Here is an 18,459-nt window from a genome sequence, read left to right on the forward strand (position 1 = left end):
CTTGCAAGCTTTTAAGACCCCAGATGCCACTCACCAAAGTAGGATGCAGAACATTTTCTTAATAAGCTTTGTTATGCCAATTGATCTAGATGTCCCCTGAAAGCATGGTCCCCAGACCCCTACCCCTGCTACTCTCTCCCTCAAAGTTTGAAACTGGTTTCTTATTGCAAATAGTTCTGTCATCAATTTAATTGCTTCAGATCCTAAGCTGTCTGTATCTGTGATAGTAGTTGCATGTATTCATGGCCTTGCCTGGGCACCTGAATGCTGAACTAGAGCTGTAGGCTTAGATCTGGCCTGAGCTTAGCCGCTATTGGGAAGAGATGGCAGGAACGACCTTACAGGCCTTCCCTCTGATTTAAAACTTTCAAAGACAAGCCAGTCGGTCACTTGGGGTGGAAGAGTTCATTGATGCCCTCCCCTGAAACTCAGTATAATAATGCAATGTGGTGGATCATAAAAACCAAAAACCCGTTGCTGTCAAGTTGATTCCGACTCATAGGGACCCTATAGGACAGAGCAGAACTGCCAGGGTTTCCAAGGCTGTAAATCGTTCTAGAAACAAACTGCCACATCTTTCTACCATGGAGTGGATGGTGGGTTCGAACCACCGACCTTTGGGTTAGCAGCTGAGCATTTAACCACCGTGGCTGCTTGTGGTGGATCACACTAGGGATAAAAAGAAAGAACAAAACTTTGGTTCTTGTCTCAGCTCTACTTAGCTCTGTCCCAGCTTCTGGTGTGCCATGAATCAGCTCACTTTATTCTTCCCTACCTCACTTTCCTCGGTTGTCAAACGAAGGGTTTGGACTGGATAACCTCTGTGTTCTCATCTGGAAAATTTAAGAACCACCATTTATGGCTGTGCGGTACTCTCTGTTCTAGACTTTTTATTATTTGTAAGAGCCCTGTTAAATGAGCTAATTTTATCTCCAATATTACAGAAGACGACAATGATGGTTCTTAGTACAGTAATGAATTGGCTGGGTCAGTCCTAGTGATTGATCAGGTCAACCTGATTAGGTCCAGCTTCCAAATGAGTTTACAGGTAGACAGCTTTCTAGTTTTTGTTCTAAGCAAGCAGCTGGAGCACTGTATTTGAATCAGCTGTTTTGTGGAACTAATTGATTCTCTCTTGTGGTAATGCCTCCAGAATTTCGTGTGAGTGACTTGACAGTGGTTCAGTTTTTGAATGGCCCCATTGACAGTTGCAGTCTAAAATCTTCCAGAAATTACACAAGGAATTTTTTGAGAGGGTAGGAATACGAAGGGGTATGTCACTTCCAAAGGAATACTTAGGGCAATTAGAAGCTGTTAGGAAATGTCACCTAACAGTAACACAGATGTCCCCGCTGTAAGTGTCACAGAGATCATTAATCTTGCATGCTCTTGACAGGAAGACTATTTTCCAGATTTTAAAAAGGAAAATCTTAAAAGCTTAAGCTTTTTTATTTGTTTGTTTGTTGACTTGGTTTTTTATTTTTGTTTTTCTTAAAGTAATTTGGAGCCAGTAATCTAACCTGTGTTTTTCATAAACGTGCTAGCGTGAGGCAGGCCACCCCCCCAAAAAAAATTCATGCTTACATAGTTGGGGTCCTTAAATGAACTTATGTGTTGGATCATGATAATGCTAGTAATTACTTGAATTATCCTTGTTGAGAAAGAGTATGAACCCTGAATACAGGAGTTTTATTTATATGGCCAGATGTCTGCTGGGTTTTGAGGACTCCTTAAATGCCATCTCCTAAATCCCTTGTTTATCCTTACAAAGCACCCTTTTTCACCTCCCTGATTCCCAAGAAATGAATCCGTGTTGTCTCCAGAGCATGTGACAGTTTGTGTTGTAGTTACTTGTTTGTAGCTTGGTCTTTGACTTGATTGTGGTTTTTTAAGGGCAGAAACTGACTTTTGTTTGTCTTTCTATTCCCAGTATCACCATGGTGCCTGGCACATAGTAGGGCCTTGTGTATGTTGATGGTAGAAACATCAGGAGGAATCAGTTCTTCTGGTGCAGACAGTTGCCATCTGTGTTTAAGGGGAAAATGCTCTTAAGACAATGCAGGCATTAAACACTCCAGCTTCAACAATATAATCTACACTTTTATTATGTGAATTATCTCACTAAATGATGAGATGCTGGTGAAAGCTCTTGCCTTCAGATTTTTTTCAGATGCAATACATGCCTCATTCACTACTTAACTCCACCAGAACTGACACATGAGCTCAATGACAATAAGGCTGTAGTCCCATTGGGACAAAAAACTAGTTGGAAAGTGTCTTAGTCATCTGGTGCTCCTCTAACAGAAATATCACAAGTAGATGACTTTAAGAGAAATTTATTCTCTCACAGTCCAGTAGGCTACAAGTCCAAATTCAGGGCATCAGCTCCAGGGGAAGGCTTTCTCTCTCTCTCTCTTCTGGAGGAAGGTCTGTGTCATCAATCTTCCCTTGGTCTGGGAGGATCTCAGCACAGGAACCTCAGGTCCAAAGGATGTGCTCTGCTCCTGGCACTGCTTTCTTGGTGGTATGAGGTCCCCCTACCCCTCGCTTCTCTCTTTTGTCTTTTATATCTCAAGAGATTGCCTCAGGACACAATCCAATCTTATATACTGAGTCCTCCCTCACTAACACAACTGCCGCCCATCCTCCCTCATTAACATAATAGAGGCAGGATTTACAACATATAGGAAAATCACACAATACCAGGAATCGTGGCCCAGCCAAACAAATACACACATTTTTTGGGGGGCATAATTCAGTCCATGACAGAAAGAATCTGGACTCGGGATTGCCAGAAATATCTGAAAATAAGGCAGTTACTGGTGGGGGGTGTATCTGAGCATCCTTACTTTTGCAGACCATGGAGCAGCTCCGAATGGCAGAGCATCACAAGGTGAGCCGGGCGAAGCAATCCCAGATGGTTCTGTTAGCTCAAGCATTGGAGACCAAGGGCACCACTCCTGTACCTGGACTTGGAGCAGAGTGATAAGGGCGAAGAAGGTTTTTAATTGGGAGATGACATCCTCATAAACTAGCAGACACAAACATAACTGTATAAGTCAAACCCCTACCTTCAGGGTGCATGCTATTACTTGTGCTTCGGCTGTTGTCACTGTTAACAACAGTGTTAGTTGGAGATTTATGGGGGGTGACGGGCACACCCAGATGCTTATCTGTATTTGTAAGAAAGAGACTGTTGAGCTGTCTTACAGTCTTTTGTTGAGCCAACTATCACTGTGATCCTTTGCCAAAGGTAACTCATCTTTTTTAGGTGGCCAGGACAAGAGAAAACACACCATACACAAACACACACATACACACGTTAGAGGCTCTGCTGAGAGGGACTTTAAGTAGGAAATGCCTGTTGCTTTTATGTGTAGGTAACAGGTAGGAAGGAATACAGGTCAGTAACTCTTAAACCAACCTATTAACAAAGTGGAAGCACTCATCTTTTTTCCATTCTTACCCTTTCAAAAAAAAGTTTTGGGGGCTGGAGAGAGGCTTTAATTGTGCATTTAAAGTGGACATTTCCTCCAGGAAAAATGGTGCCTCTCAACTGTGGGTAGGTAGACTTTCATAGTTGTTTAAAACTGTTTTGTTCATCCCAAGAATTGACCTAGGCAAGGAGGATGCACCCACTTTGGTTTAGGAAGATGAGATTTTGGGCATATAGGTCGAAGAGTGGGAAAATGCTGCAGTTCCTGGAAATGCATGGCATTAACCTAGTCTATAAGGGAGTCACACAGGAGTTGAAGCTGGAGTTGGGATGGCTGTGTTAGATGTGGTTAGAATCAAGAAAGAACTCTGGTTCCAAAGTCACCTCTGCAGCTGACTTCTGTGACAGGAAGCCCCTGCCTTGGGAACTGTATTCGTTCTGTTTGTTAAGGCTGCATGTTCTGCAAAGCTCGGTTCTGAACAGGAGTGCCTGTGTTGGGCTGTAGCCAGATTCCTCAAGTATTGTTGAGGAAGAATTGCTCATGGAAGGGGCAGGAGAGGGGGTAGGGTGTTAACATGGATTGTGAGGATGGTGTAAAGTATTTCGAATTTTAAAATATCTCAATAACTCCTCTTCCCTCAGTGTCCGCACGATTTCTTTTTTCACGTTCTTCCTTCTCTCACGTTTCAGTTTGAATTTCAACTATGTAATATCAGTGGTATCGAAGGTTATAACATCCATCAAGGGAAGAAAATCTGAAGAGCTGGAACCAAAACCAGTGACTCGGTAGTGAGGATGAGCCAGAGGCAACTTTTTTTTTTTTTTTTTAACTTTTTATTTTTGAAATAATTTTAACCTTACAAAAAAGTAGAAAAGGTAGTACAAAGAGTTTTAAGGTCACCCAGCTTTCCCTAATGTTTAACATCTTACATAACCATGGTACAGTGATCAAAACCAAGAAATTAACATCCGTGCAACACTGTTAACTGCAGACTTTCTTTGGGTTTCGCCAGTGTTTTTGGCTGGTGACCTTTTTCAGTGGCAGGATCCCTCATTGCATTTATTTGGTGTAGCTACTTAGTCTCCTGCAATCTATGACAGTTGCTCGTCTTTTCTTATTTTTCATGACCTTGACACGTTTGAAGATTACTGGTCAGTTATTTTGCAGACTGTCCCTCAATCTGCATTTCTCTGATGTTTTTATAATTAGACCGAGTGTGTACCTTTCTGGTAATAAAACCACAGGAATGATGTGTCCTTCTCCTATCCTGGGGCACATGATGTCAATATGCCTCATGGCTGGTGATGTTAACCTTGACCGCTTGGTTAAAGTGGTGTCCGTCAAGTTCATCCACTGTAAATCCACTACTTTCCCACGTATAACTAATGTCATGGGGGAGCTATTTTCCAACTATACAAATATCCTGTTTCTCATCATACCTTCTGTCACTAATTCTGGCATTCTTCGGTAGAGCTTACCTGCAACAATTTTACAGTGCTGTTCTAGCAGCAGTTTTCTATTTCCTTCTACACTGATTAGTTGGAATTTTTCTGTAAGGAAACACTTCTCCCATGAACAGGGTCTTTCAACATACCTTTCTCCAGGTAGCTTTCTGGGTGGCTGAGGGTGGTCTGGAGCCCTGGTTGTGCAGTGGTTAAGAGCTCGGCTGCTAACCAAAAGGTTGACAGTTCAAATCCACTAGCTGCGCCTGGGAAACCCTGTGGGGCAGTTCTGTTCTGTCCTGTAGGGTCACTATGAGTCGGAATCAACTCGACAGCACTGGGTTTTTTGTTTGTTTCTTTTTGAAGGTGGTTTATAAAGAATAGAGATGCCTTTTAAATGCTGAAAGGCCAGCAGTCACCTGAATCCCAGGGATGCCTTCTTCCCTGGGCATCGAGACTCTACGAGCTGCCTTGGTCCCAGTTCTCATTTGGAGCCACTGGGTTGCCAGGCCTGTGGGAACATTTTCAGTTGTTTTCATGGCTTGAGAGTCTTTCTGAGAACGATGATTTCACTGTTACTTTACGGACAGACTTTATTTAGTAGGACATTATAGAACATGTTTTGGTTCACCTTTATTGGGAAGACTAGATTTTCAACTTTTAGCCTTTTTAGGTTCAGCCGCTAGTGATCTAGGATATTATCCAGGCCTGTTTTCTTTTTCATCCATCTGCCAGTGGACTGTCTCTCTGCTTGTTAGCACCTTCATCAGAGGGTTGGAAGATTAATGAATTAAATGAACTATTTCTCTTTTGAGTCGTATCAGAAAACCAGAAACCAAACCCCTTGCCATCGAGTCGATTCTGACTCATAGCGACACTGAAGGACCAAGTAGAACTGCCCCCATAGGGTTTCCAAGGAGCAGCTGGTAGATTTGAGCTGCTGAACTTGTGGTTAGCAGCCAAGCTCTTAACCACTGTGCCACCAGGGCTCCTGTATCAGAAGTACTAGCTTCAGATTAAGAAGGGAGGAAGTTGACATTATTGGCTAAAAGGAGTTTCTAAGATTATCTGTAGATTCAATTAGCCATGCTCTTGGGCCTTAACTCTCACCGATTATCAAAAGCTGGCTGTCCTGCAATGAGATAATAGAGGTGAGTTGCCATATAGTCTACCAAATGATGATAAAGGTATGTTATTGATGCGCAGCTAGTAGAATTGTGCGGTCAAGATAGAGTCCTTAGCAGGTGATGGTGGCCAAACTTACTATATTTAGAAAGATGGAAATTAAAATGCCCTTTGCATCTTGCATGTAAAGCAATGAGAACTAACACGAGGCCCTGTGAGGAACTAAAAGTATTCAAGGACTTCTGGAGTATGGATATGTCAAGGATGGGGCGGTAGGGATGTCTACAATGGCTTCCTTGAGTTCTAAACTATCCGTTGTTTAGAAGGTAGATGGCAGCTTATTTGGAGGGGGGCAAGGCTTCCAAAGGACTGGGTGAAGCCTGTGTCCCTGCAGCACAGGGCCTCTCATGTTCTCGCCCATCAAGACCTTCCAGGCTGATCTGATCAAGGTGCTACCCTTGCTGCACTAATCTCTAATTACTTGGAGCTTCCAGTGCCCAGAGCATCCCATTAGAGCCCAGAAGTGGGACTTAAGACAAATTAAGCCTTCAGCCAGATGGCTGCTGGCTGCAACCTGGGGGATGTGCTTGGGCTCCTTGTGACTGACTGCCTGAGGCTGTGTCCTCCAGCCCCTGCCACTCTGCTCTGTGACCACTCAGCAGACCCTGGAAAAATACAAGAATCCATTCCTCAGCATTTATCAGAGAAACCAGGCTCCTGGTTTTGCTAAGAGAGTTTCAGTTGTCCCAATCCCAGTCAAACCCCAACTCCTGACTAGGCCATCAGGGGCAAGGGGACTGGAGGGCAGACTAAGGGTGATGAGGGTTTCACAAGCTGCACTACCAACCAAGCTCTAGCTTGTTAGCCACCAGAAGAATATTATAAAGAGGGAGTCATTGTTGGGGGTGGGGGTGCTGAGCGTCTGTTAACGGTGATGGAAAATTTTGAAAACAGATAATAGTGATGGATGCACAACACAATGAACATAATTAATGTCACTGAACTGTACATGTAAAAAAAGGTTGCAATGGCAAATTTTTTGTTTTATATCTATATACACATATATATTCATCACAATAAAAATTTATTTAAAAGATATTATAATAATAGCTGATAACAATTTATGCCAGGTATTATTCTGAGCACTTGACACCTACTAACTCAGTTTTCACATAAATACAATTGATTATCTCTACTTTAGAGATGAGAAAATGGAGGCACAGGTAGGTTAAGTAACTTGCCTAAGTAAGCACTAGCTAGTCAATGGCAGACTTGGGACTTCATCCCAAACACTCTGGCTCCAGAGTTCATACTCTTAGACCCTACTCTGTATTGCCTGTTATTAGAACCACTGTCTTACCCCCAACACAACACTCCCCTGAATCTAGCTGGATGAATCAGATGGCTAGAAATGGCAACTCAACCCTGTGTCTTCAGACATGACAGTGTTGGGTTCAAACACCACTCAGACTTCACATTTTTTACTAGCTTTGGGTAGAGGAAGGAGAAGTGTTCAGTGAGAGATACAGCCTTTCTTTATCACGAGACTGTACAGGTAATCCCTGACTTACGATGGGATTCCGTTCCTGCGACTCCATTGTAAGTTGGTTCTGACATAAGTTAAATACCTCTTTTTTTTCATTATTATTGCCTTTTATTATCAGTAACTTTATAAATCCCATCTTTATTCGTCTTTGGGAGTTGGAAACATTCCATATAAACTTACAGATACTAACAATAAGGTGTACCAAAAAAAAAAAAACCCAGTCATAAGTGTGGTTCATCTTAACTCGAATATGGCGTAAGACGTGGACTGCCTGTATGCACCTTCTAGATTTAGTGGTAGTAGCAGTACCCTGAATGGTGGAGATGGTAGTGGTAGATAAAATACAACAATGCCCGGATTCTTATTTCCCCTGTTAATTACAGGTCTGAGAAACCCATGCTTCATTAATTTATTAAACAGATGTCTCTCAGCCAGTCCTGTGGTGCTGGGTGCTGGCGGTGGTATCCAGGACACTCCACACACCCCTTCTTCCAGGCAGCCACCCTCCATGTGGCGTGGGGCTCATCTTCCTCACCATTTCCTTACTCCTCCTTGGCCAGAGTCTCTGCCACATTATGAGTGGATGAATATCTTTGCACAAATGGTCCCTGGTCTTCATTTCCTTTTGGAAGGAAAATAATTTGCCTGGTATCATTTTGTCTGCAATCTTAAGAAAACTAATGGTACAATCCAGGCATTTTACCATATTGTTGACCTTGCAATTATTCTTTTTTCACATCCCTTCTGAAAACTCAGTTGTTCCATGAAGCTTTGACACGGCCCTAGTAATGAACTTCTGTCTACATAAATCATTCCCCGCTTATAGTTTTAATTGCATGTTCCTTTCTTTCTGCCCTTCCTGGACATTACCGCTAGGCAGGCTGTCAGCTCCCCCACCCCGGACGGGGGCATTGTAGCAGAGTGTACTCAGCGGGCCTGGCACACATGATGTGAGAGCCCTTGATGATGAAAGATACTGCAGAAACAGTGTGTGCTGTTATCTTAACGTGCTGCTTTCTGTGGTGGCAAAATCAGCTTTTTATAGTGTCCTGTTTCCTCTTGTATAATCTAAATCAGTGGAAAAAAGTGAGTAAGTAGTAACCTTTAGAAGAAAGAGAAGGTAGGGGAGAAAATGTACTGGAGGCCTTGCTTAACCAGCAAGTTGTTTGTAAAAGGGGTATGTGTGTGTGTGTGTTTTGACAAATAATCTTACTGCCATCATAATGAAGTCACCTAGAGCATTTCTACAAGCTACCAAGAAAGCCGGACTCCCTGGGTGATACAGACAGTTAACGTACTTGGCTGCTGACCAAAAAGGTTGGAGGTTCAAGTCCACCCAGTGGCACCTTGGAAGAAGGGCTTGGCAGTCTACTTCCAAAAAAGCATCCATTGGAAACCCTATAGAGTACAGTTCTACTCGGACACACGCGGGTTGTTGTGAGTTGGCGTTGACTTGGTAACATCTGGTATCAGGAGAGCTAGTTCCTGGGTGGTGGGAAACCCAGACACTGGAGCCTTGCACTAGGATGTGCTGATATGTCTCCAACACCATTGAGACAAGTTCACCCTTGTTCAAAAAATTATTTGTTGTGATTTCCACCAGCTCATTCAGTATTGAATCAAACGAGGTCTCTGTCCTCTTGGCTCGACAGCTTCCCGTTTTCCGGTTCTGTGTTTATCCTTGTAAACATCAGGGAGGAGTTTGGGTTGGTTTGTCTCTGCTGGTCACTCTGCCTATGTTTAGCAAATACTCTGGGTGTTGAGTGGCTTCAAAATATAGAAACAAACAACTTGTGGAAGCGTTTAGAAAGTGAGAAACGAGCCGCTTCTCTGTGAATGCGAGCTTGTTTCCCTTTCTCACTGCTCTGGGCATCTGCTGCTGGGCTGTGGGCTGCTTCTCTGCCTTGACACGTGGGGGCCTCCCGTTTGCTGTGCTCCTCTGTTTAAAAAGAAGTTCATCTGCTCCTTGTCAGGCTCTAGAGAAGGGGGTTCTCCACCTACATTCCAGCATGTTCACTTCTACACTGTTGACTGTCTGAGGAGAACTGTTGTAGTTTCTGCCTTCTAGGAAAGGAGTGACTCTGGGCATCTTCTTTCCAGATAAACTTCTTGCCCCCACTCCTTTAGAAGAAATACTGTATGTGTTTTGTTTTGCTGTGTTTTGTTTTTTCCTGTAGGCAGGAGTAACAGACTGATTAGAAAGTTCCCTGATATAATAGCTAAAATGGCCTCCTTGGAAAATTCCAGAACAAACCCCTTAATCTCTGTCCCTGAAGAGAAGCAGAAGCAGGTGACACGCTTTCCTGGCAAGTCCAGTATCCACCACTTTTGTACAATCTAAACTTAGAAAACCTATGCTATAGACGTTCTTTTTTTTTTTTTTTTTATAATTTGAAGGCAGGAGAGCCTTCCTTATTAAAACTAATTTTACTCTAAGGGGCCAAGAGAAAAACAATCTATTGTCCGGTAGAGGTCAAGGCTGTGCTCAACAATGGGACCATTGTGTGGCTGTAATTCCGTTTGGGGGTCGGGGGGAATGTTTATAAAAACAAACTTAAAAACAGAGACAGCGAAAGGCCTTGTTTACCTGGTGCTCTAAATGTAAGGTCCCTATTTTGCCTGAAGAATAATGAAATGCAGCGTTGTAATTAGAAAAGGTTGATGTGACTGATGGGTTAGCAACCTCTGCTGGAGGTTGCCCCTCTCTCTCTCTGCTGTTTAGGACAGTCATGCAGTTGTTTTTCTGAAGCCAAGATCAGAACTGTTAGTCGAAGGTAGAAACAGGCTCAGGAAACACTGTCTTTGGGCAAAGAAAGACAAAGATCCTTGTTCTCTCGGCCAGTGTGTGGTACATGTGTAACCTTTTAAAGAACAATCTTTGAAATAAACTCTTCGAATGAAACACTGTCGCAGAGTCTTTTTGATAGCCAGTCAATAGGATTTGTGCAGGCATTCAACTGTGAACCTAATATTTTCAAAGGTGAAATATAGTCATAAAAATGTCTTGTTCACTTTGACAGTGTCTATCTCAGTCTGGGGGTGGACATTTGTGGAAAATATATAGAAACTCAATTTACTTTTTATTAGCAAATGTCTATCTACTGATCTATTTATATCTATCCGGAGCCCTGGTGGCATAGTGATTAACAGCTCGGCTGCTAATTAAAAGGTCGACAGTTTGAATCCACCAGCCGCAACTTGGAAACCCCTCGGGGCAGTTCTACTCTGTCCTGTAGGGTCGCTATGAGTTGGAATCAACAGCAATGGATTTTTGTTTTTTAAATCTATTTATCTATCTGAAATGTGATGAATGGGTTTTTAAGTTTTCTTTTTGGTATCAGGTTTAGAATTTAATTTTGGAAGGTGCAAGTTAAACTCCCTTCTTCTTGTAGCAGTAAGGAGCGTCTTTTGTTTGCTCACTCTCTGTTGTGTGTACCTTGTGTCATTTTGGTTACTGAAAGTTCCCTTACCATGTTTTCATTCTTTACCTGTGATGCTATATTTCAAGACCCTAAACTGCTGCTTATTTTTGTTCAGAATCTGCTTGCTAGGTTTAATCTTTTTTGCATCTTGTATTTTTCCTGAAAATTGGAATATTGGCAATGCATTGATGTTAGTGCAATTCCCACCTGCTGCTTGGAGGTCAAGTGAATTTGCACTAATGGATTAGCACTGTCAGACCACCAACAGGAGGGCCTGCCATACCGGGTGCCATATGCTGAGTGAAGCCTGGGAGATTACAGAGAGAGGACAGTGCCTTTTTGTTGTTTTCATTGGTTTAGAGTCTTGTCAGTTCTGGGTCGCATTGAAAAGGCAATTTCTTATGTACAAAATGGATAGACAGTTTAAAATAGTTTTCAAAGCCCTCGTTTAGCACCCACTTTCCTTACGTAAGATAGGATACCTAGGGTCTTAGTTGCCTAGTGCTGCTGTAACACAAATACCACAAGTGGGTGGCTTTAAAGAAAAGCCATTTTGCTGACCAGAAGGTTGGAGGTTCAAATACATCCAGAAGAGCCTCAGAAGAAAGGCCTGGTGATCTACTTCTCACAGTGTTGGAGGCTATAAGTCCAAATCAGGGTCTCGGCCACCTAGATTCTGTCTTTGTTGGTTGCCCTGGGCGTTCCTTGGTTCCTTATAGACCATCCTCACGTGGTATCTGTCTTCTCCTGTGTGTGTTTGCCTCTGGGTCTGATCTGTTTCTGTAACTCAGAAGTGATTAAGTTTTGGATCCGCTTTACACTGGCGTGACCTCAACTGATTGATTACATGACATCCACAGGTGTAGAGGCTATAATGCCAACACATATCTGGGGGCACACAACTCGATCCAGAACACCTAGCTTTTCTTCATTCTTAACCTGACCGTAGGGCGCAGCCCTTAAAGAAGAAAAACTTATCCATTTGAGGTTTCTTTTGCTCCCACCGGGCAAAACAGAAGAAATTCACTACTGGTTAATCTTCAGGGCTTTCCTCCTAGTGGGATTGTTTTTTAATTTTATGCTAAGTAATGGTATATTAAATTAACATTTGCTAGAGAAGAAACCAAATCTAGATACAGAATTACGTTCTGGTTGGTAGTACATTTTCATACTAGTAGTGGAAAAACTCCCTTCTCTCCAGCAGCCGAGACATAGTAAGACTGCAGACATTCCTGTGAACCGTGCGCGCGGCTGCTTCCCTTTGTTTGTTTGTTTTCCGAGCAGATGGGCTTGTTTGCTTTTTGCTTAAACATTAATCAAAAATCAATTTATGGCTATGTGAGTGGCATTATATAATTCTCATTTTGACTACAGTAAATAATATCTATTTGTTCATGTTAGATAAGTCTGGGTGGCAGTGAAATGTAAAATAGAATTACATGAGATATGACATATGGCTATGTGTTTTATAAATTAATGCTTTTATGCATGTGGGAGGAGAAGGAATTTAGCTTACTGACAAAGGAAAAGCCAAGGAGATTCCAGAGGAAGAACAGGATTCCAAGTCTGAGTAAATTCGGAAGATGAAAAGAATAGGATAATTTAGTTAAATATTTATGGCAACTCATCCCAATTTATATATTGAGATAAGAACCATAAGAAAAGGAATATTTTTATGTACTCCAAAGATGCTTTTATGCTTCTTCTGCTAACAACCACAACAACAAAATGTATTTGGGGATTCGAGTGGGGGCGTGCCATGCCATATAGCTGAATACATTTTTTCCTAATCTTCTGGCAGAAATACCTATTTGTAAATGTATTGCTTGAGCTTGTCATGTTTGTGCAAATGTAACTGACAATTCTTTGAGATTAGAAGATAGTTAAGTTTTCCTGAGTAGTTTGGGAAGGATTTGATAATAGTTGTAATTTGAAATATCTAGAAAAAGTGAAAGATTACTGACATTGCCATACATGGTCTTTTTTTATATAGATCTAGATCTGTTAAAACAGAAAACTGTTTTAAATTAATAAATGGGAACTTATTATTTCTTCCCTAAGATTCATTTAGCTTTGGAAAGGCCAAAAGTTTAACGAAGTTCCTAAATGCGAATCTTTCCCTTCTCCTGTTGAGAGTATGTTTCAACTATATTTGCATTGTTTAAAATATTAGTAATTTTACAGAGCCAGACTTCTGAGATAGCTGAGAAACGTAAAAGTCAAGCTTGAAGACATCATCAGGCACCTTTGATACCCTCTCCACATACCACAGAGGCACTGGTGGTTCAGTGGTAGAATTCCCACCTTCCATGAAGGAGACATAGGTTCGATTACCAGCCAGTGCACTTAATGGGCAGCCATCAAGTCTGATCCCCAACAGATCATGAGGATGACCCAGAACCAGGCAGCATTTTGTTCTGTTGTGCGTGGCATTGCTGTGAGTCAGGGCTGACTTGTTGGCAGCTAATAACTGCAACCACAGCACACCATATGCTGGATCCGCCAAAGGGCTTCCCATGATGTGTTGACCTAGAAGGACCTAGTCAGTGCCCAGAACTTTCAAACTCTTCTTGTACCTTGTGTATAGTAGGAGCTCGGTAACTCTGAGAGTAGGGAGAATAATAAATATGCTTCTGATGCTTCATTGAGTGTATCTTATTAACAGAGTAAAGATGCTAACCTCCCTGTGAATGATGCCTCTGCACTTCTTTTCCGTTTAACACAATTCAGGATCAGATCTGGGATGATAACCTTTGAGGAGCTTTGTATGTGTGCGGTTTGGAAATTGAGTTAGTCCGTCTGTCTCTTGCAGCCATTGCTGTCACTTGAGATGAGCCTCTGAAGCACTTCCCTTGCAATTGATTGGCAACTTTCTCCGCTCCTTCTAATACTGCAGCTGAATCATCACTTGCCTCCATCAATTTTCTGAATGCCTCACATAGTGATCGTGGTGGGGAAATTACAGTGATTAGTGCTCCAACTCTTGTTTGCCCATAAGTGTTCCAAAGTAGTATTTAAAATTTTTTTTAAAAATCCTCTTCTAAGATATTCTCTCATCTCATAGTAGATACAGTGCACGTTAAACATAGCCTGTTAATTGACTCAATTTTTTATACTATAAAATTGAATTGGCAGCTTTACAAAATAAAAGGTTAGAGGTGTGAGCTTGATTAGGCTCAAAACTGGCAGCAACATCCTTGGGTTGCCTTGCCTTTCATACTCTGCTCTTTTGTTGTATGACTACTGTCAGTGGTTATTTTCATTTCACCTTTGTTTTTCTAAAAGAGATATTAATAATTTGTAGGGCTTCTCTGATATCCGCTGAAGGAAAGAAACTTCCTTTGATTATGTATATATTCCTCCCCACCATCTTTTTTGACATTAATATCAAAGTTTGCTCTTTCAAATGGCTTATAAAAATTTAAAATTGCACCAGTTTCATAAGCCATGCATAGAAAGCAGACTTCTACACATGCTGAAAATCCATGTATGTTTTCCGTTGTTCAGCAGTTTTAACATCCTCAGTTAATTTTTTTGTTCTTCTGCTGGCTGTGTCACTGATGAAGCTATCACAGGTATCCTTGGATGCATTGATGTTTCCCTGGGCTATGACTTAACCCAAAGGTTGGTGGTTCGAGTCCACTCAGAGGGGCCTCAGAAGAAAGGCCTGGTGGTCTACTTGTGAAAAATCTGCCACTGAAAATCTTAAGGCACCTAGTTCTACTCTGACACACACGGGGTCACAATGAATTAGAATCAACTTGATGGCAACAGGTTGGGCTATGACCCAGGTGAAGGCACCACAGCATGGCCTTACTAAATTTGGAAATAATCAATGGGTTAGGAGAGAATTTGAGAGTAATGTAGTTAAATGTAATTGATCTTTACTTTTTGTGCCTACAACTTAAAAACTACAGAGGGAGGTATTTAAGGTCAGGAAAAGTTACAGTTCTGTTCCCAGCAGCATCACTAACAAGTTGGGTAACTCTGGGCAGGCCTGTTCTTCTGTGTCTTTAGCCATACCACAAAGTGGTGATACCAGAGGCGCTGTGCAGTCTCTGGTTTATGGAGCCTGGTTTCTCAGAGGCCTCTGTGTGGGGCCCATCGAGTGGAGCAGAGGGCAGCACTGCTGCGCTCGGGACCCAGTTCAGCCACAGCAACACTGCTTCTCTTACACTGACTTAAAAAAAAAAAAGGTTTGAAAGCTATTGGGTAACTCCCCCACCCCCATCCAAGATTAATTTTAACAGTCTAAGGAATCAATGTTATCAAGGGAAATTCTGCAAACACCACCTAGGGAAATTGTGAAACAAATGTGTGAATATACCCTTGTTGACTTGGCATAAATGAAGTTCAGCCTTGACCCAGGAATTCTGTACATGGTTGCCAATTATTATGTCCCCTTGTAAGACAAAGGTAAAACAATTCATTGTTTAAAGGAGGCATCTTAATTTAGGCACAGAAGCACCAGAAATGCCATGCCTCCTAAACCACACCAGCTCCTTGACCCTGAGCTGGTGAAGGGGGCCCTCCCTGGACCGATAAGCTAAGAGTGTTGGACAGTGTACGACCCAGGAAAGGAGAAAGACTTTGGGGTCAGTAACCAAAAACACCAAACCAGTTAGCATCCAGTTGACTCCAACTCATGGAAGCCCTGTGTGTGTCCGTAGAACTGTATGTACTCCATAGGGTTTTCAATGGCTGACTTTTTTTTTTTTTAAATTGTGCTTTGAGTGAAAGTTTACAGTTCAAAGTAATAATGTGTCAGCACTGTCTCCCTTCCTCTTTACACCCTGGGTTCCCTGTGTCAATTCATCCAGTTATTCCTGTACCTTCCTGCCTTCTCATCTTTGCTTTCAGGCAGGAGTTGCCCATTTGGTCTCATATACTTGACTGAACTAAGAAAGCATGTTCCTCATGTGTGCTGTTGTTTGTATTATAGACCAGTCTAATGTTTGGCTTAAAGATGGACTTGAGGAGTAGCTTCAGTTCTGAGTTAGCGAGGTGTCCAGGAGTCATAGTCTCAGGGGTTCCTCCAGTCTCTGTCAGATCTGTAAGTCTGGTCCTTTTTTGTGCATTTGGATTTGTTCTACCTTTTCTTCCCTGCTCTGTCCAGGACCCTCTTGTGATCCCTGTCAGAGCCGTTGGTGATGGTTGTAGGGCACCATCTAGTTCTTCTGGGCTCAGCCTGATGGAGGCTGTGGCTCATGTGATGCATTAGTCCTTTGGACTAATATTTTCCTTGTGTCTTTGGTTTTCTTCATTCTCCTTTGCTCCAGATGGGATGGAACCAATAGATGTGTCTTGCAAGCTTTTAAGACCCCAGATGCTACTTACCAAAGTAGAATGTAGAAGATTTTCTTTATGAACTATGGTATGTCAATTGGCCCCCAAGATGTCCTCTGAGACCATGGTCCTCAGCCCCGGTAACTCGGTCCCGCAAGGTGTTTGGATGTATCTAGGAAGCTTCTATGGCATTGCCTTGGTTAAGTTGTGCTGACTTCCCTTATATTGTGTATTGACTTTCCCTTCACCAAAGTTAACACTTGTCTACTGTCTGGTTAGTAATTTCCCCTTCCCACCCGTCTCCTCCCTCATAGCCATCCAAGTTTTTTTTTTCCTGTGTGTAAACCTTAGGTTTTTATAATAGTGTTCTCATACAATATATGTCCTTCTGTGGTTGACTTACTTCATTCAGCATAATGCCCTCCAGATTTGTCCATGTTGTGAGATGTTTTGTGGATTCATTGTTGTTCTTTATCATTGCATAATATTCCATTGTGTGTAAGTACTGTAATTTGTTTATCTATTCATCTGTTGATAGGCGCTTAGGTTGTTTCTATCTTTTTACTGTTGTAAATAATGCTGCAGTGAACATGGGTGTGCACATGTCTATTCATGTGACACATTCCTATTTCTCTAGGATATATTCCTAGGAGTAGGATTGCTGGATCGTATGGTATTTCTATTTCTAGCTTTTTAAGGAAGCACCATATCATTTTCCATAGTGGTTGTGCCATATTAGATTCCCACCAGCAGTGCATAAAAGCTCCAATTTCCCCGCAACCTCTCCAACATTTGTTATTTTCTGTTTTTCTTTTTATTAGTGCCACTAATGTCGGGGTGAGATGGTATCTTATTGTAGTTTTGATTTACATTTCTCTAATGGCTGATGATCGTGAGCATTTCCTCATGTGTCTGTTAGCTGCCTGGACGTCTTCTTTGGTGAAGCATCTATTCATATCCTTTGCCTATTTTTTAATTGCATTGTTTGTCTTTTTGTTGTTGAGCTGTTGAAGTATTCTGTAGATTTTAGAGATTAGACCCTTGTCAGATATGTTGTAGCCAAAATTTTTTCCCCCATTCTTTAGGTTCTCTTTTTACTCTTTTGGTCAGTGGCTGATTTTTTTGGCAGTAAATCACCAGACCTTTCTTCCAAGGCACCTCTGGGTGTACTAGAGCCTCCAACCTTTTGCTTAACAGCCAAGCATATTAATCCATTTTGTTCTACCCAGGGACTACTCAAGAGAGAAATAGACTGCCTAAGTTTGAATCTGGTTTCTACCACTTATTTACATCAGGTCTTACATCTCTGAGCATTAGTTTACGTTTGTATAAAATGGAAATAATAATACCTGCCACCTAGAAGGGACATGAGGAGTAAATTTAACCAAGTCAACTATGTAAATTCCCAGTATGCAGTGAATGCTTGTTAATAGCCACAGAAGGTTGGAGGACTTCTAAACTTGATGAAGCTAACCTCTGAGATACATTTGAGGTTGAGTTTTGTGTGATTTGAGGCTCTCTACTTTTGATTCCAGGGTTGTTTGGTCCTACATTATGTGAGGATTTTATTCCTTCCTGTTTCCGCAAAATTTGATAAACACCTTTGTTGCAGGTTGGGTTCTCCAGCAGGCAGAATCTGAGACGAAGTTGAGAATGCAGAAGTTACTGAGGGATAACACCTGTGAAAGGAAGCAAGGAGTAAGGTGATGGGAGGGAAGGAGGTGGCCTTCAAACTAAGATGCTGATCTGACAAAGACTCTGCCAGCCTGAGGGGAGCCCAGAGCAAATACTGCCCAGTAGAGGAGTCCCTTGTTGGACAGAAACATCCATCAGCAGGTTCATTTATTGGCCGGGAGCTGCCCTAAGGAAAGTGTGACCTCAGTCAAGAACTGAAATGGACCCCAGAGGAGCAGAGGTGGAGGCTGTCAGCTAGTGACACCCTGCAGGTGGGCAGCCAGTCCTTTCTGAAAGGGAATCAGAGCCCTGTAGCTCTGTGCTGCCACAGCCTCCATGTTTAAAGTAGGGCTTCAAATCAGTTCTGCCCAGTTCAGTCATGGCCGACTAAGTGAAACCTGAATGGACACAAATTTTTACAATGTGGGTGAACCAGAACAGGAAAGATTGCAGGTCATAGCCCTTTTAGAAACTTAATCTCCCTCTTAGAAAACAAGGGCAATGTGTGCATTGCATAGCAACCAAAT

At 42.1% G+C, this 18,459-nt stretch overlaps 1 protein-coding gene across 1 annotated transcript in view; it reads left to right on the forward strand.

The window, feature by feature from the left end:
- LOC111819813 (insulin-like growth factor 1 receptor) overlaps positions 1-18,159 on the forward strand; it is a 229,568-nt gene extending 211,409 nt beyond the window's left edge. Inside the window, exon 3 of the mRNA XM_023727877.1 lies at positions 17,871-18,159. Coding sequence (XP_023583645.1) covers positions 17,871-17,965 — 95 coding nt within the window. The 3' untranslated portion in view covers positions 17,966-18,159. The remainder of the gene's footprint in view (positions 1-17,870) is intronic.
- Positions 18,160-18,459: the final 300 nt, after the last annotated feature.

The sequence above is a fragment of the Trichechus manatus genome, unplaced genomic scaffold (genome assembly GCF_000243295.1).
Source record: "Trichechus manatus latirostris isolate Lorelei unplaced genomic scaffold, TriManLat1.0 scaffold00019, whole genome shotgun sequence".
Taxonomy (NCBI): domain Eukaryota; kingdom Metazoa; phylum Chordata; class Mammalia; order Sirenia; family Trichechidae; genus Trichechus; species Trichechus manatus.